The 20663-nt window shown below is 34.9% G+C and overlaps 1 protein-coding gene across 1 annotated transcript; it reads left to right on the top strand.

Moving 5' to 3' along the window:
* Positions 6222-9938, top strand: LOC109837265. Its single transcript, XM_020405431.1, has 4 exons — positions 6222-6638; positions 6725-6863; positions 8985-9070; positions 9477-9938. Exons 1-4 carry the CDS (start codon positions 6258-6260, stop codon positions 9603-9605), a joined length of 735 nt encoding a protein of 244 aa, XP_020261020.1. The 5' UTR covers positions 6222-6257; the 3' UTR covers positions 9606-9938.

Here is a 20663-nt window from a genome sequence, read left to right as displayed (position 1 = left end):
AATAAAAACCAATTAAAAATTATATATATGTGCAATCTAGCAAGTTTTAAATCTAGATGTCATCTGATTCCAAAAATTATAAATGCGTTTGATTGAGGTTTTGCTTAATGATAGATAGGTAGAATATTGCTTTTAAGTGTTTAACCTATTCTTTTCTTGTTAAAAAAAATAATAATAAAATCAAAGGCCAAAAAATAAGTCCGACCGGACGGATTCGAACCAGCGACCTAAGGATTTATATGTGCTTATGACTGCACTACAGTCCTCTACTCTACCTTGTTGTTACATTTTTGCTGGTTCCCTGAAAGTTTACAAAGAATTCTCAAAACCTTCTTGAAGCTCGTGCCCACGAGAAGGAGGCCGCCTGACCGAGAGTCGTAGTATCTCCAGAATCCATTGCCGTGTAGCCCTATACGATAGAGGGCATTTAGATTCTTAGGATAGTATCTTGCACGTTTCGATCATCAGGTCGTATTTCTAAACTTTATTTATTTACTTTTGAATCAATTTCATTTCTGTGTTATAATATTAACCCGCCATTATTTGAAATTTTTTCTATCTGTTCAAAACTAATTCTTTTTCATATTGATTACAATCTAAACATCAACCAATTTCTAACAATCCAAGAATCTAATTGAGCTGTTTAGAATAATATCATGTTTAGTATGTTTAGTATTATGTTTCGTATTTTGTTTCTTATGTCAATGCAAACTACATCTTATAAAACCGACATACTACACTTGATTATGTTGTTTGAATGTTTAAATCATATCTATTGCATTATAATAATAAAATTATTCATGCAGCATCAGATTATGGCTACAAGTGGAATTATGTTGGCTAAACCAGAGAAGTTTGATGGGAACAATTTCCGTCGTTTGATAAGATTTTAATTAACAACTCTAAATCTAATAACTACCATAGAACCCGACAACCCATCTTCATCTAGACCAATTACTAGGTAATCTTCCTCCACAGATTCCATTCCTATCCCGAGAATACTTAAGAGATAAAGTATCATTGTCTATACAGAATATTAGGAGCCTTATCTGATAAGTTATATGATATATTACACTATCACTAATGCTAAAGTTTTGTGGGAAACACTAGAGAAAAAGTATGGTTTAGATGATACAAGAATTAAAAGATTTAAAGCCTCTGATTTTAACAAATTCAAATGGTGTATTATAAACCAATGAATGAGCAAATTCATGAAATCAAACATATAGTTCACCAACTGAAAATGAATGGATCTATCTTAGATTAAACGTTTCAGATAGCATGTTTTATAGACAAACTTTCCTGAGTCCTGATCAGATTTTGCCAAAAACCTTAACCATAACTAAAGAGATCTTACCCTAGAACAAGTATTGAATGTCATAAGAATCGAAGAGCAACATAGACTCAGGGAGAAAATTGTGACAAAATCCGAACCCAAAGAACCCAAAGTAAACAATGTTGAATCTAAATCATTTTCCAATCACAAGAAACGCCCCTTCCATCAAAATCAAAATAAAACATTTAAGAAGAAATCATTTCATCAAAATAAGAACAATGTCTACTTTCAAAAGAAGGAAGGAGCTGAACATCGAGCCTGTTTCGTTTGCGGACGAACCAACCATCTTGCAAATTACTGCTTTTATAAGAAGACAGAACCACCCAAGTCTAGGAAAGAAGGACCTCCACCTAATAAGTCACAAGTAAACATGGTGACCTTCAGTTTAGCTGAGACTGCTTTCAGGTCTGTTCTCTTCACCCCTGAAGTAAACATGACATTTCAAGCTAATGATTGGTGGATTTACACTGGAGCTAATATTCACGTTTGCTCTAATCAATCTCAGTTTTCTACTTATCAGGTCTCAAGTAGAGGAACTGTGATAATGAGAAATAATGATGTGGCTCATGTATCTGGAATAGGTCGGATCAACCTAAAGCTCACTTCGGATTAGACTTTGATCCTACAGGATGTTCACCATGTCCACCATTACCAGACATTAGGAAAAATTTAATTAGCGGATCTTTATTAGTGTAACAAGGCTACAAACTTGTTTTTGAATCAAATAAAGTTGTAATAACTAAGGGATTGAATTTTATTGGAAAAGGATTTCTATGTGATGGTCTTTTTAAATTGAATGTAAGGAACTCTACTTCTGCATCTCCAATGGCTTTGAATATTGAACCATGTATCACTTGGCATCAAAGACTAGGACATGTCAATTATAATTCAATTAAAAGATTGATGCAACTCAATATAATTCCAAAGCTTAATATAAAAGATAATAAAAAATGTGAAATATGTGTAGAAACTAAACTTCCTAAGAAACCCTTCAAAACCATTGATAGAGATTCTGAGATATTAGACTCATCCATAGTGATATTTGTGATTCAGAAAGAACATCTAGAGGAGGTAACAAATATTTCGTAACTTTCATAGACGACTATTTTAGATATTGTTATCTCTACTTAATTAAGAACAAAGATGAAGTGATAAACAAATTCAAAATATATAAAGCAGAAGTTGAAAATCAATTGGATAGGAAAATTAAAATACTAAGATCAGATAGAGGTGGTGAGTACACTTCTAATAAACTAAAACAGTTATGTGAAGAGAATGGAATTATTCATAAAATAACTGTTCCATATACACCTCAATCTAATGGAGTAGCTAAAAGAAAGAATAGAACACTAATAGACATGGTAAACTCAATGTTAATTAATTCTGGTGTGCTGAAGAATCTGTGGGGAGAAGCCCCCATGACTGCTTGCCATATACTAAATAGAATTCCATTCAAAAATTCGAATAAAACCCCTTACACAATTTGGAAGAATAGAAACACTAATTTAGATCACCTGAAAGTGCGGTGGTGCTTAGCAAAAGTTAAGATACTTAAAAATAAGAGAAAGAATATTGGCCCTAAAACTGTAGATGGAATCTTTATTGAATATGCTTCTGATAGTAATACAAATAGATTTTTAATAATCAACTCTGTCATTAATGAGATAGCCAACAACACCATTATTAAAGCTAGGGATGCACATTACTTTAAAAATATTTTTCCTTACAATACCAAAGTAAGCAACACGGATCCTAATTCTAGCAATACAAATCCTAGTTCTAACCAATGTGAAACTAGTTCTAGACAAATCAGACTACTAGAAAATCCAGAAGAACCTAGGAGAAGTAAGAGAACTAGAGTAGAAAAGGTCCATGAAGACTTCTATGCATTACTTGTATAAGATTCTTCAATTACATTTGAGGATACAATAAAATCAGTAGATGTTCCATTTTGGAAGGAAGCTATAAGTAATGAGATTCAATCTATAGTTCAAAACCATACTTGGGAGCTCACTGATCTTCCTCCAAGATGCAAAACTATAGGATGTAAATGTGTATTCAAAAGGAAACTCAGACCTAATGGAACAATAGATAAATATAAAGCCAAATTAGTACCTAAAGGATATACCCAAAAATCTGGTATTAATTATTTTGATGTATATTCTCCAGTAGCTAGGATTACTACCATTAGAGTCCTTATAGCTCTAGCATCCATTCATAAATTAATAATACATCAAATGGATGTTAAAACTATATTCTTAAATGGAAATTTAGATGAAAAATTTTATATGGATCAACCTGAGGGATTTATTACTTCTGGACAAGAGAAGAAAGTATGTAAGCTTATTAGATCACTATATGACTTCAAACAAGCTCCAAAACAATGACACGTGAAATTTGATGAGATCATACTATCTTATGGATTTGAAATTAATCAAACAGATGAGTGTGTATATCATAAAATAGACAATAACAACAAAATTATGCATAGTCGGAGTCCTCGTTGACGTAAAAACACAAATCCGACGAGGAGGAGGAGTAGCCTAAGCCTCTTTTCATCCTGTTGAAGTAATTTGAGGGCTTCCCTTTGGGAACGTAGGCGGGTTTGATGACCGTCTTACGTCCTCGAGATGAGTGTGTATATCATAAAATAGACAATAACAACAAAATTATGATTTTATACTTATATGTTGATGATATTCTTATTTTTGGTTCTAACATACAAACCGTAAATGAAATCAAACACTTCTTATCACAAAAATTCGACATGAAAGATTTAGGTCAAGCTGACATAATTCTTAACACTAAAATCTTGAAGAATGAGAATGAATACGTGCTATCACAATCACGCTACATAGAGAAAATCCTTAAGAATTTATGATCCAAACTATCAACCTGTTTCTACTCCACATGATCCTAATGTACATCTAAAAAAAATATAGGTTATCCTCAATTACAAAGAGAATATACACAAATAATTGGATCATTAGGATTCCTGACAAACTACACCAGACCTGACATTGCTTATGCAATAAATAGACTTAGTAGATATCCATCAAATCCTGATAAGAATCAATTAGAGGGGGCAATTAGATTCTTGGGACAATGTCTTGCACGCTTCGATCATCAGACCATATTTTTATACTTTATTTATTTACTTTTGAATCAATTTTATTTCTGTGTTATAATATTAACCCGTCATTATCTAAAATAATTTCTATCTGTTCAAAACTAATTCTTTTTCGTACTGATTACAACCTAAACAGCAACCAATTTCTAACACCTCTGTGACTATTCGCCCCGTTCTTTGTTCAAAATTTGAATGTTTCGCATCTGTAATTTGGTGGACAGCTAGAACACACTACTGTGGCATAACATTGCAAGTACGATGGACCCATGATGAACATGGCCCATTCAAAATCCTACGCCAAAAATGAATCCATCGCTTTAAGTGACTCACTTTAATTTACAATTTACATAAATTATGGTAGGAAGATAAAAATGTAAATAAATCACTACCTAAATGCAAGGTTCGAGGCTACAAAATACATATAATCCACATTGCATTCGAAGAGAAAAAAGGAATATACTTTACTTCGAATGCATTAAGTAATCAATGGTCCTAAAGAAGTATAGAATCAATGATATCCTTATTTTCATAGTATTTTCTTACATCTTAGTATCTATGTGTATTCCACACATAATTAACATTAATTGAATATTTGAACTAATGGCCAAATCGAAGGGATCCTAATCTCATTATCATTGGAGGTATGCAAAAGCTCTTATATATATGCGCCTTTGTATTTGTAATTTTAATTTTATTTTGAGTCTGTGTAGATAAATTTTCCATTTCCCCCTTCCTTTTACCCGTGTGTAGGTGTCCAATGGACGTGGCTCTCTGCACATGGACACAAAAATACTGGAAGAATATTTCTAAATAAGATTTGATTTGATTAAAAAAAAATGGAAAGCCAACCAAGCTAACCATGCAAAACTCACTAGTTCATTTATAGTTCCCTAATTCTTGTGGCTTATAATTTTAAAAAAAATCACTATCGTCATAAATGATCAATTTAGGTGACACACCGAACATGTGATGATGAGATCGGAGTGTATTTATTGTCATTAAATTCCTAGGTACCCATCGGTGCAGTTGAGTAGACATTACGGTCCGAGCGCGAAAATTGGGTTCATTTAGGTCTTCCTCAACTTTTTTTTGCTAGTTTTAGCTGTCTTTGATAAGGATATAGGTGAATAGGAAAAAAAAAAAAGGATATGCGTGGGATGGAAATTGCCACTAAAAAGATGATCAAATTTTTCGTTTATTTTGATCAAATTTTTCGTTTATCTCGGAATAAACGCTAAATTAAGGTGATCAATTTTTTTGTTTATCTCGGAATAAACGCTAAGGGAGAAAATTAATTGCATACAAAAAACTATGCACGTAACAAGAGTTCTTTTCACTTTACTACACAAAAACTTTACAGATTTGAACTTTGGTACGTGTTTGAAATTTAATAAATAATAACCAAAAGTTTAACTATTTAACATTTTAGTAAATAATTATGTGAAAATTAAATTTTATGTTACAATTACATCGTGTGTGCTTCGTGACATTGTGCTAGGGAAGAGATCTAACTGGTTTGAACCGATTAAACTAACCTAACTGGTTTAGTATCTGTTCCAATTGATTTAATTAGGAAAAAATCGATCTGAACTGACGTTCTCTCAATGCGCTAAAAATCACTCTTTTTCCCCCACTTTCTTTTCGGTCGTTGATCCACAAATTTTATTCTCTTTTTTCCCTAAAATTGATTATTTTTTGCTACTAAACCCGTGTCGTGCACACCTTTGAAGACGGGCCGGCCTTTTTGGTTCTCAGCACGTTCAAAAAGCCACAACCTATTGGGCTTCCAAAATGGGCTTTCCCAAGTCGCCGAACCCCCTAAACTCTCGCAACCTTTCTCCATCCCTACTCTTCTCTGCTCGCTGCCTTGCCGCTCTCATGGCACAGTCTCCAAAGTCCGAACCCGATCCCTCATCCACCCCCGACTCCGGTCTGGTTCTCATGAACACCGACTCAATCCGATCCTTTCTCCTCTCCGTCTTATCGGACTCGGGTCCAGACATCTCGCCGGAGCTCCGAGGTCTCGCTTCCGATCTCTCCTCTCGAACCTCCGTCCCTTACAAGTCCCTTCGCGCCATTTGGTCCGCTCTCCCGGTCGAATCTCGTCCTTCTCCCTCCCGCCTCTTCGCCGGATCCGAATTCGTTTTCGCAAGCCCTAAGCCGAGGGAAAAGGTAAACGGTTTGGATTTCTTAGGTTTTTATTGGGTTGTTATTACTGGGTCTTGATTAGGGTTTTGGATTTGGGGTTGGATTTGCAGAGTGAGGAGCTGAAGGCGAGGCTGAGGAAGTTAGAGGAGCTGGCGGAGAGGAAAGCGTATGCGGAGCTGGTGAAGGATATTACTCCGAAGAAGGGAACGGATGAGCCTTTCTCTTCTTACAAAGATCAAATTGGCTTTGGTATGAATTATAATTATTGTTGCTTTTGGGTTTTTTTTATTGTTTTTTGTTGCGATTAATGAAACCTTAGTTAAAAGAAAGCAATTCTAAGGATCCCGTTCGGGCATAAAAGTATAATTGAAATAATCCTGATTTTACTTTTCAAATATCCACTTTATAGGGTTAAGATGCGAAAATTAGAGAAAAAAATTGAAGAAATTTTCCTTCTCTATAGTCATCTGGTATTTGTTCACCCTTGGCACTTGATAGATCTCTTCGATTACATTAAAACTCTAATGTTGTGGTCACAGTTGAGATTTATGTTTTCATATTTTAACATGCCTTGCAAGTTGGACATCATTTCTATGTATTGAAACTGGAAATACTTCACATAACGGTATGTTCTCTCTTAAATCCCCTTGAAATTCAGGGGGACTTGGATTCGAACCTGGATTGCTCTGATTCTAGGTCATCATTCCTTTTATTGAATAATTTGGTGAGGATTGAGATTTATAGTTTTGTACTCTAGCAAACACATTGTTAACCGAGTCATCTTCTTCTCTTTGGATATGTTACATCATATGTAACCCTGCAAAACCTTGTTGTGTGAGTGAACTCCATAACAATCACTTTTTGATCTAGAATTTCAAAAATACACCCAACTCTTCGGATATGTTAGTTCTCATATAACGATGAAGCCGAACGATATAGAGGAAGTGCAAGGGGTTTTATGTCACAGAAACAATCACTCTTAGGTTTTACAAATCCTTAAATCTTTTAAGAGATTTGCATCCTTGTAATTAATGTATTATAGAGAAGATAGTTTATACTTCGTGCTAGATCTGGGCTAGGTTCTAGTCTACAATATGATTATCATAAATTGTTGTGGCAGACATGTGGACACGACTCACTCTTTACACACCCATGTGGCATGACTTGTAGAGTGCTTATTAAAAGGAAAGGGAGATAAAGATGGTTACTGTGTTTTCTATGTTGTATTGGAAGTAACAAGAATGAATATTTGGAAACGAACAAGGGAAGAATCAGAAAAAAGAGGTGTTAATGGATATTGTGTTTTCTATGTTCACGACATCCAAACAATATCTGATGCTCTTTGTTAATTATTTCTCACTGCTAATTATTTCATTGTCGTCATAGGTAAAAAAGTAGTGCTAAACAGAGCCCATTGCTTCTCCTCGTATGTGACTAATTGTGATGTTAACACTTTATGGCACTTGAATGCTGAGTTCATACCTGTGTTAACACTGGTCTCATATCCTTGTAATCTTAATACTTGATATATGCAAGATTCGGACTACAAATAAATGGTGACAAATATTATTCTTAAGTGGAGACCAGCTTGTGGGATATAGCAGGCACTCATAGGATAGTGCCCTAGAGTAATCATTTCCCCCCTTAAGCAGTGGTGATGGTCTTTGATGAACTTTACTTGAGTATATGGATAAGATTAAAGTATGTTGGTACTCGTTTTGGGTATAATAGATGTCAACGGATCTTTCGCTGGACCGAAAACTCCAAAGTTTGTGATGAGGGTTGAGAATTAATTTTTTAACATGACCCCGCAGAATGGGTGCCCTAAAGTTGGACTCATGCGGTATCATTTGTTTAATCCACTTTAAGTCAGTGGGCAGTGGGAATTGAACCTGAAATGCACTGATATCATGTCGAAGGACCTTCCGTTCAAAACTCTTTCTAACGATTGAGGGTTATAATTTCATGTTCTAACACTAGATATCACCTATAACAGGAATGCTTGTGAGCATTGCTAGATATGCCGGCACTTGACTTTCTGATGATCAACTAATTGGTCTTTCTACAAGATTCGGTTAAGCATATCTGGAGGTATTAGCTTCATTGCTTCATGAATATTAGACACCATCATATTTTGGCATTATTTGTATAGTTTAAGTAGCCAGAATAGAAATTTAGAAAATCACTGGTTGCCAAATATTCCTTGTATGTCATCTGTGGTTTTCGAATCGTATCGATACTGCACCTTGATTGGTCCCTTCTATTCACATCTGTGTGATAAAGATTTGATTGAAATATATGCATGGCGCCTTTATTACTTAGAAATATTGAACTTATGATATGAGCCAATTTAAACTTCTCTTTTTGCAGGTATACATGTTGTGCTGATAATGTTTACTGGCTATTTGGTTGGATATGCTGCTTTCAGAGCCCTGTTCAATCACAGTATTGTCATGGTAATCTGAATACATTTGCTTTCCCTTCCTAAATGCCTGCAAGAACCATTTTTTGTGATTGGTACCAAGCATACCAATCTCTCTCTCTCTCTCTCTCTCTATATATATATATATATATATGAGAAATATGGGTATGCTTGGTACCAAACACAAATTTTGTGCTTGGTAGTGAGGTGGCACAATCCCCTCCACTCATTCAAATGGGGGACCACATTCACATGGCTTGAGGAGTGCATGAGGATATGCAACCATTTGAATGAGTGGAGGGGATTATGCCACCTCACTACCAAGCATAACTTTTTTTGTTTGGTACCAAGCATACCCATATTTCTCTCTCTCTCTGTCTATGAAAAGGCAACAATTCTGGCCCTTATTAATATCGTTCCTTGTGAACTCTTGCTGCCAGAATGCTGCTGGAGGCATCATAGGTTTGGTGTTCGGCATGCTTGTGGAAACACTGCTCTTTATTATTAAAACCTCCAACCATGATACAGGGTCTTCTTCTTCGGCAGCAAAGCTCAAGAAACATCAGTAACTATCTGGTAATTTCCCCTATTAATTTTGTAAATATTGGGACCTTAATGTCCTCTTCCTTTGAACATAAAACCAGATCCAATTGTCTTGTACCTATATTGAGTTAGAATCTCAAAAAAAAAATTCCATACACTTTTTTTTGTCAATACTGAGCCAGTTATGCACACTAAGCTCGAAAACTGTTTGATAACATCACAACCTTTTAACCCTTTAGAAAAACTATCCAATAAGTGCCATTTCGAGTAGCGTCCAATTTCTTAAACATGATGTCTCTGTTGAATCTCTTGTTATTATTGTCAGACTTTATTCACTTCAAGTAATGTTTTTAAGTTTATATGAGCACTTTAGCCTCTAAAGAGGCAAATAGCTAGCCCACTAGTTGTGTAACTCTTCTCTGTTGTTCTCTACTAAGTTTCTGTAGATATCTATGGAAGTCTTGCACTTTGCAAACTGTATTCAAAACTTGTCCATATCTTAGTTATTTCTTCCATGAGTTTTGATCATTAGGTTCTGATACTCTTCATAAAAAATTTAGCATTGAGCGTGCAGATTCACAGAGAATGGTACACTGTACCTCCTTATAGAATCATAGATTTGTATCAAATGCTGGCTACAAAATCGTTCTCTCCTTTTTCCCAATATTTTCTAGACATTTTTTTTAATTTGATATGTCGTAAATTAGTTAGCAGCTCCATTGCGTTTTCTATATTTATATTGTTCTAATGGCTTTTCAAAACTGTTGCGAGTCTGGCTCTCCTATTTAGTCTTTTGCTGTTGGTGGATTCATGATGAATCAGTGTTATTCGTGAAACATTTTGCAGCTCCAGTAGGATCTTGTTCGATTTTAAGATGTTCGGTTCTGTATAAATAAGTGCTATATAATAGCAGATGAATGTTTGGTGTTCATAAGTTCATATGAGCAAAAAGATCACAAGGGAACTTGCTTGAGCTTTATAGTCTGTTTGGGACCTCGCTAAGAGAAGGCAAGGAATGGTAAGAAAAGGAAGGAACTTGTTAATTTTTCCTTCCCCTGCCCTCCTTTACCTCTAGATTTGGGATGTCTTATTTTAGCTTAAAATTTTCCCACCTTCCCCTTTTCTACCTTCCCAAGAAAACTCTCAAAGAAGTTAAAATTTAAATTTCTCTTTCCAAACACAGAGTTATTCACAGCTTTAACTCTCTCTCTCTCTCTCTCTCTCTCTCTCTCTCTTGCATCATTGAAGCATGCTCTAGGCCGACGATATGCAGTTCTTCTAATAATGTCAAAGAGACTCGGATGGTCCCCTCGGATCTTTTTCAGTACATTCAGTTCGGTACATGCAGCTACAAACTCTCCAGTAAATTAAAAGAAAACTAAAAAGAAAAGAACAAAAATCAAATATGGAAGCTCGCCGTGACTATGGAATTTCTTTTTCTCCTCCGTTCGGCTTAAGCAGCAGCAGCAGTTTGTCAACAGCATCAAAATTATTGGGCCTTGTCCTTTTCCGTAAACAGCAGTAATGTACTAGGATCTCTATCTGACTTTCGGCCGCCTATTACGTGAGAACGTGACTGTGTCCTAATTCAACACGATGAGAGAAGTCATGTTTGCTGTTTTGTGATGAATAGCAATTGACTTCACTCCATCAGCAGCTCGGCGGCTCCCCATGCAGTCACGGGACTTACATGTCTTAACGGCACGAGTCGTGGGCCCCATTTCATGTTTGTTGTTCGTGACCCCCTGTTTCTTCGTGCTAGGTGCGGGCATGGGCTGGGCCAATTGAGGCCTATCACCCGGCCCACTGGGTTTAAGGTTAGATCGAGTCTTATCTAGGGCTTATTCTAGGTGGGCCAGGCTTATTTTCTGATCCCAAGTATGAGATAGGATCTAACCTAGCCCACGACCACCTAGGGGCTGGCCGAGACGGTCATGGCCCACGGCCCATGGGTTGCGAGTCGGCCCATAAATTTTTTTATTTTTTTATAATTTTCTATTTCTAATTTTTAAGCTATATTAACTTTGTATTCATATCTATTAAATTATATTTAAATTATTTTTTTCTATTTCACACTCTATTTAAAATGATATACACACACAAAGATTAACATCACATAGGAAAAAATCACAGACACAAATATATACATAGTTTGGACTTCAAAGGAAGACTTACGTCCACTTGAAGTTAATAACTTTTTTTAGTTTAAATTTAAATTACAAATACAAAAGAAAAAAAGGAAAAAACATATTAACCATTAATGTTCAAGGATCCAAAAATCTTCCAAGTTATATTGATGAGCATCACACTTTTCATGTATCAAACTCTGAATGCAATGACTAAGTACGAAGTTCACTCCGCCCCGGAGTAATCCTAGGAAATCAATTTTCATCACTCTTTTCAAGAATCGAGGACAAATTGTAACAAGACTACTAAGGGGCTGTTTGTTTTACTTCTTTTGCCCCTGATTCCTTGCCAAAACTGACAGCTTGCTGTCAGTTTTGACAACTTTCTTGTCAAAACGCCCCTAAAAATGGTGTTTTGGCAGGGAATCAGGGGCAAAAGAAACCAACCAAACAGCCCCTAATTGAACACAAAATGTCATGAAGGATTTGTTAGGAAAAGTAGTACCTATAATGATTGGCTAGATATCAAAAATACCCCTTAGCTTTGAACAATTATCGAAAAACCCCCTTTAACTTTCATAATATAAGAATCCCCCTCAAAGTGTCAAGATTGTCGCAAAATCCTCTTAACTTTCAGATTTTATCAGAAAATTCCCTTTAACCTTGACATTTTATAAGAAAACCTCCTTAATTTATAGGGTTTTTCTGATAAAATTTCAAAGTTAAGGAGAGTTTTTTGATAAGCCCTTAACTTGGGGGAGGGGGGTTTCTCATATTTTCAAAGTTAAGGGGGGTTTTCTGATGATCATTCAAAGTAAGGGGGGTTTTATTATATTTAGCCAATAATGATTCTATCCTAAGGGACATAGAAAAAAAAATCTTCATGGAGCAAAAGGTAAAAAAAAACACTATTTTCCTAACTTAAAAATCATCTCTAACTAATCAATTTAATTAAAATTCTATGTACTTAGCTGATTTTAAGAAACCATCTTTAAAATGGGATCATTTACAAGAACTACTTTTGATTTTTAATTTATATATAAGCTGGCGTTAAAGTATTTTTTGTTGCAATCAACCATCTACGTCTATTTTTTAGTTAATTTTTTTGGGTAATTGATATCATCTAACAACCACTAAGGACTATCTCTCTTATATATTTGGTATTTGACAACTAATTATTATAGTAAAATTGAAAAACATTTAACTTAAAAGTGAGTCCAGGTGGTCAATTAGTACCCAAAAAAAAAAAGGTTACAAGTGGTTTATGTGCGTACTGACAACCGAATTCGAAAGTCTGCATGTATTTATGAAAACATGTCGATAATTAATAGAAGTGGTTTTTTTTACTACTGATGTGAATTTTGATATCAGATCTTAGATGATACGCCTGTAAACTAATCAGTAAACGTTTTATTTCCCCCTTCTTCTTTCTTGATGGAAGCAAATCAGCAAATGTTTGTTCTTGATCATGAATGATCATATATAATTAATCATACTATTAATTAATTAAGCATACATTCTCCTCTATATAGTTTATCAAATCTGATAATAATATAACCAAATGCTAAATTTTTAGGGCCTTCTTGATATAGCAGAATCGAGTGCTGACAGCAATGGCCTTCCAAGTCCCCATGGGTAGTGGCTTCCTTGCTGCAGTTCTTTCCATACCAGTTTTTGTTTTTGGTTTTCTAGTCTCAGCTTCCAGGGTCATGATGTAGTCTGGCTTTCCATTTTGTTGTTTTTTTTTTTGGTCCCTGCTAGATGTTTTGTCTTAATCTTATGTAAGAGACATCTTTTGGTGATTTGGCCTAATACCCTCTAACTCGGAGGCTCAGGCATAATCACAATCAGATATCTTTTGTAAACACTCTCATTTTTTGTTTATATATACATGATAGGACAGTATGCCCTATTTTCATTAAAAAAAATGCTAAATTTTTAGGGCCTTCTTTCTTTTGTTTTGCAGAATCATTTTTTAATTTATACATTGAATCTTTTTTTTTAATAATCAGATCACTGTTTTTTTTGGACCCGCCTTGGTCTTGCCCTTGTTATCCCGTCAGGAGCAGAGGATGCTGCTACATCTAGAAAACAACAAATCAGAAAATGCTTGAAACTTGGAAGCCTGGGACCTCCCATTCTCCATGCCCTGCGTTATCTCGTGGGCCCCGCTTGCCATACTTTGCATGTGGCCGCCGCATTTTGTGGCGCCCTCGTCCGTCGATCCGTTGCACGTGATCTGTACGGGTGCCCGAGAAACTGACGGGAAAACGGACGGTCAATGATTAGTAGAGATAGATATTAGGAAAACACTACACTCACACTCCTAACCATACCTTGAGGCACATCTCCTCTCTCTCAGTTACAGTGCACGGGGCCCACTTTAGATTTTTTTCTCAGCTACAGTACACGGACCTCACTTTAGATTTTTTAAAAAAAATATGGTTGGGGGTGTGACTGTAGTGCCACTCTAGATAATAAGATAAAAATCATTTCTACAAATTCGCTTCCTCTCGTACATTTTCTTAGCGTTTTTTCTTTCTTTCAATTTGACAGTTCAGTAGATCATTCTAACTTTCTATTATATTTGGACTATTATAATCTTTTTCTGAGAGTAAAACAATGAATGAATACATAGGAGTCAAGTATAAATACTTCAAATTACATTCAATCGAACCACGTGCTTAAATGCATTTACCGATTATATACTGAAGACAATCACGGAGGTTAATTTCTCTGATTCGTGAATCTTTGGCATCCATGAAAAGAAGGGAAAAGGGTAGAAAATATTGCATGAAATATCTGGCGCATGCACTTGAAAAATCATTATATGAGAAGGGTGCATGCATGTAGGCAGAGGAGCAGTGGACTTTGACATTTTGCATTAAAAGTTTAGAAGTGGCGAGTGATTTATTTATGGCCACGGCATGTTCACCCGATTGCGACCGACTCTTCAGTCTCACTTTAAACGCTTTTTGAAAAAGATGGCCATTCCGTGCGCTTGGACCCCCATTATTTTGTTTGGAAACATGGCTTTTATTAATTAATTAATTACTACTAGAAATACCTTGTGCTCTCACCCAAACCGGAACAAGCTCTATTAGCAATGCTAAAAGGGTAAACTGTAGATAAAGTTTATACACACACTACTATATATTAATCCCGCGTGTTGCTGCGAGTATTATTTACCAAAGTATATATGTAGCCAAAATGATAGTATGATTTTTATGTATAACTATTTATAAAAACTTCAGCAACAATCTTTTTATTAATATTTACAGAGTGAATATCCAAACCAGCTTAGCAAAAGTAATACACTAATTAGTAAGTTTTACCAATTTTCTATAATAGAGCCCGAAAATTTTATATTTATGAAATGTCTGATAAAGGTTAAATTAATCATTTGCAAGAATTAGAAAAAAAGATATAAATATTCTCAAGGTTAGAAAATATTACTTCAACTTAATAGTGGATAAAAGTCTTATAATTCATTGCAGCATATAGAGCATGTGTAATATTCAAAAAAATTTACACTGTTGCATGAATAGTATTTATGGAAAATAAATCATTATAGCCAGGATAGTATGGCTAAGGCTAAAAAATAAACAGTAAATTTTAATATTCTGAATCATGCTGCAACAAGAATAATGTATATTGTAGTATAAATAGTATTTTTAAGGTTTTGCTTTTAAGTTTTCCGATTAGATTGCAAATTAATCAAGGTTTCGAGAAGCAGGCTAGGATCTAGGTTCGCTTTCACACTCGAATTCAAAAGATCTTTTATATACACACACATACATATAGTTTTTGCTTTTGAACCCAAACTTTTACTCCTCTTTACCCAAAAAAAAAAAAAAAACCCCACCTGGTTTATATGTTCCAATATACCCAAAATACAAAGTCCGTTATAAAATACAAAGTGTATAACTATATATGATAGAGTATATAGTTATACACCTAAAGTCTTTAATTATATAACCTATAGTATGTATTATATTATGAGATTAATGGGTATCATATGTCATATGAGAGGATTCTCTCATATACAATAATGTGGCACAATCTCCACTAAGTGTATTTATGAGGCATTCTCTCTCCTACTTTATTCACTTGGTGGAGATTGTGCCACATCATTGTATATGAGGGAATCCTCTCATATGACATATGATACCCATTAGGGGCTGTTTGTTTGCAAAAATGGGAAGGGGAAAGCCTGCCAAATCTGACAAAAACTGTCAGTTTTGGCAGGCTTTCTTGCAAAAACGCCTCTAAAAGAGGCGTTTTTGCAAGAAAGCCTGCCAAAACTGACAGTTTTTGTTAGATTTGTCAGCTTTCCTCTAACTTTCTCCTTCAAAAAAAAATGAAACAAACGGGCAATTAATCTCTTATATTATATACACTATAGTATGTATTTATAAACCCTATGGTATGTAGCTATACCTGTAATAGTATGTTAGCTATACACCTATTGCATGTAACTATACAGTTTATATTCTACATTTTAGATTTAAAGATAAATGAACTTTGTCTTTTAAGCTTAGTTAGACTCATAGAAATCGAATCCAGGCACCCCCCACGAAAAGGGGCAACACGGCTTCGCCGTGTGAATTATATTGGTCCGCTCTTTATCCTTAATTTCATGTGTTATAAAAAGTACAGAACGGATAAATGGGTGGTACAACTCGTGTGAGCTCAATCATATAAAGCTCTCAAGAACAAACCCGTAATTAATTGTTCGACAAACTAAGACGAATATAAATGAGAAAATAGGATCTTTTTTTTTTTACGGTCTCCGTCATTTTTTTAAAGATCCGAATCCTCTCCAATCAAACGTTACAATAGCGACGAACACTGTCATCTGTTATCTCATGAGACTGAAAATGAAAGTGCTCGTCTTGTTATCAAAACAACGGTAGCACATAGAAAATTGACGGTAAGATGATCGATGTTGCTTTCTGGACTTTAAGACAGTTGAATCGTGTCGATAGTTCTAGGGCTAACTGCAAAGGAGCAAGAGATTGCGCATATGCATCCTAAAATAGCCAGTTCACAATTGTTTGTCCTTTTACACACCTTTGAACTCTAGGTTTAATTATTTAGCCACTGACAATCTGTTGACAGTTCCCTCCTTGAAAAGATGCTTCAACCTACTATCAATCTGACTGGGGACAAGCAAATGTGCAGGTTAAATTACATATCTAAATAGTACCAAATAACCTTCTACATATCAATTTCAGTATTTCTTTGCTTTCATATTTATCATGATAATGACCTCACCTACCATCATGTAAGGCGGTGTTTAGTTCACACATTTTGCAGAAAAGTTTTAGCTTGACAGTGTTAATTTTGTAATTAAAAAAATTCTGTAGTTTTCTATAAACTATGTTTGGTTCAAAAAAATTCATAGAAATGTTTTCTATAAAGGAGAGAAAAGTACTATATTTTATAAAAATCAACTTCCTCTCAAAATGAGGGGAAATTGGTGAGAAATCTGACGCATTGATTTAAATAATAGTTCTTGTATAAACTTATCCAGATTCACTTCTCAACTCATTTTCTATAAAGTTCATTTTTCCTCTTTTTGTATTTTGAAGCAAACAGAAAAAGAATAAAAAATAAGAAAACACCACTTTTTGAATTTCAATAAACTTCTCTTGTTATTTTTTATAGAAATACATTAAAATTTAATTTTTGGGTACTTTTCCTTTTCTTTTTTTACAGAAATTGAACCAAACTGCCCCCAAACATACTCACAAAGTAGTCACCATATAATTATTTTTTTAAGAAATTATTTTCGTAACAGTTCAGTCGTATAATCGCAGGCATACAGATAGTTTATATACCTGCTTATCTCTTTCTTTCTTCATTCAGTTTAAAGAATGAAATACGTATTTTCTTGTACTTTCATGCCTATTGAATGCACTTTCACGTTTGCAGAAAAATTACATTGATCTCTACCTTAATATAATACTATTTATAAAAGTGTGTTGCCATGTTAAAACATTTCTTCTTGCCAAATACACTCGAAGTTATGTTACAACACATACATGTATACATAAAACATATACATACATACATAAGTCATGCCTCTCCATATCGTTCTCATACAACTCCTAATTAACTAACATTTCATGTGTTTATTCTCACTACTATCATAATCATAAGAATCGTTACAACTGTTCATCTTCTAATAGCACAACTATAAATCCCAATAATTTATCATGCCCTTCACATCTTAAATCAAATTCTCGCTTAAAGATTTGTCTTTTTACTAGGTATTGCTTTAATTTTTGTGTTACTACTTCATTTTGTTTATTATTATTATATTTATTTCTAGAACGAAGATCAATTATTTCTCACATACGCTTCAGATTGACTTCCTTATAGTAGTTTTTTTCATTTTCTATTTCCACCCCCTATTGAAGCATATCTTTTCCCCCATGTCCTTTAATTTGTTCTTGGATGTTTCTCTTTACACGATCACATTTTTCTTTCTTTTTATACTTTTGCTAATCTAATAAGCTGACATCTTTTTGTTGGATGTGCATCAAGAAAATTTTGGGATCTAAATTGAAGTAACTAGAACTCTCATTTACCCTTACCTCCGAACTCTCATGAGAGTCCGGAGGTAAGGGTAAACTGATAACCATAATAGGAAAGAAGTAGAGAAAAAAAATATATAAAAAATAAAAAATAAAAAATAACAATATAAATATGAGTTCTAGTTTTTTACCACCTAGTTCCAAGCTAAAACTTGGAATAATTTAAGAGACTAGAACTCTCATTTTTGTATAGAAAAAAAAAATGGGACAATTTTGTACCATTATCCTAATTCTAGTTTTGTTAGAGTTCTACTTGACTAACACTATAAAATTTTGTTTTAGTTTTAGTTCTATGTGACTAACACCTTAAAAAATTTATCTCATAGATTATCCTAGTTCCAATTTTAAGTTCTAGGTGACTAACACCCCCTAAGAGACTTCAACAATTTGCAATTTGTTATAGAACAACCCTAAGAGTTTGTAAAATTTACAAAAAATAACCAAAAGACTTTTAGAAATTGCATTTGTTTTTTCAAAAAGTCTTCGAACTTACAAACACCCAAAATTCATCCATAACTTGCATAATTTACAGAAAAAATCCTAAAATTTGCATATCAGTTGAAAAGCAGTAAAATTATATTTTACAATAAGTATTATATTTACCCATCTTAATGCTAAAATTGTATTACGAATTTGCAAATAAAACCACGAGTATCTATAAAATTCAATGACATACATTATCTTAAATAATAAGTAAATAAAACTATCCTTTAGGTTTAAAAAAATAGAATTGTGCCTTTTGGGTATTCCAAAAATTGCAAATTTTTATAAAAAATCCTCAATTTTATAAAAACGGCAGGAATTAGTAAAATTTATAGGATTAACCTTAAAAATTTTGCCAAAAAAACCTATATCTTCATAATCTACAAAAAGAGCCCTAACCTTTCATATATTTACAGAAAGAACCCTATTACTTTATAAGATCTACAGATTAAACCCTTCAAAAATAAACCTCACAAATATTTATATGTAGTCTGGGGTTTTAATGATGAGAAAATTGCAAATAAGTCCTTAAGATTTCTCATAATTACATCCAAAATTAAACTTTTCCATAAATTATATATCTAATTGCATAAAATATTTTAGAAAATAAAATAAGTAGATCCACAAGCAACACATAGCCCTGTCCAAATGGGCTTTAGGCCCGGACCAGGTCGGGCCTGAACTCGTCCCGGACCCAGGCTCGGGCAAGGCCTAGAAAAGCCGGGTTCAATTTTTAGCAAAAAAAAAAAATTATAAAAAGTCTATCGAGAACGCTTAGGGGCTGTTTGGTTCTTTTTTTTGGGTGGTAAAAGTGGGGAAAGCTGTCAAAAATATCAGCTTTTTGGCAGCTTTCCCCTAAAATCACCCCTTAAAAAGGTGATTTTGGGGGAAAGTTACCAAAAAGCTGACATTTTTGACAGCTTTTTTTTCTTTTACCACCCATAAAAACCTATCCAAACAGCCCCTTAACAAAATATAAGATTCTTTCACAGAATCTTCTATTCAAGGAATCTTTAACCAAAAACCGTTGACTGAATCCATCATTCCCTTGGAAACTTCCTGTGTGCACCCACTCACGTTGGCAAGCCGGTCGCGCGTGGCACTCTCTCCCACGTCCATCCCTAAGCCCCCGTGAACCCCTCTCTCCCTTCGCACGTGTCGCTCTACAACTGTCGTCCCCTCGGTCCCCATCCCCACCGACCCGCGTCACGTGATTTTGCGTACGTGTCAGCATGCAGAACGCCGTCTCCTGACGCTTTAGCTTTACAGCGTGGACAGAAGTGCAAGAGGTACTTCCACCTATAAAAAATAATGATAGAGGCACACTTCCAACCACATTCCCTCTCTCTATAGTGATAGTGGGTCCTGCATGATATTTTTTAAAATATCATACCACTACCACTATAGAGAGAGGGAGTGTGGTTGAAGGTGTAGTTGGAGGTGTGCCCTTAGTGGGACTCACCTATAAATATCAGCACCTTTTGAGTTTCCTCCCAACACTTTTTCCTTTTTTGGTCTCTCCCTTGCACAGTATTCTCTCTTAATTATCGGGTTCGGTTAGGATCCGCAATGAAATCAGCTATACTAATCCGATCCGCATCGTTCCAAGCCCCGTCAAACATCCTAACCGGATCCCATAACTCAGGATCCGGAGCCTTCAATCTCCGCCGAAGCCGGAGCTTCAGCATGTCTCCTAAATCCGCGATCAACGTCGACGTCAAAATGAGAAAGGAGTCAACGATACGTCGAGCTAGATCCGACACGGATCTGATCGTAACGGATCGGCCGAGTCGGATCTGGTCACCCCCCGCTAGAGTACCGGAGGAGGAAGAGGATGCAGATCTAGATCGCGAGATCCTTAGAGGATTGGCGG

The sequence above is a fragment of the Asparagus officinalis genome, chromosome 4 (genome assembly GCF_001876935.1).
Source record: "Asparagus officinalis chromosome 4, Aspof.V1, whole genome shotgun sequence".
Lineage (NCBI taxonomy): Eukaryota > Viridiplantae > Streptophyta > Magnoliopsida > Asparagales > Asparagaceae > Asparagus > Asparagus officinalis.
Note: the sequence above shows the minus strand (reverse complement) of the source record. Positions and strands in the feature narration are given on the sequence as shown.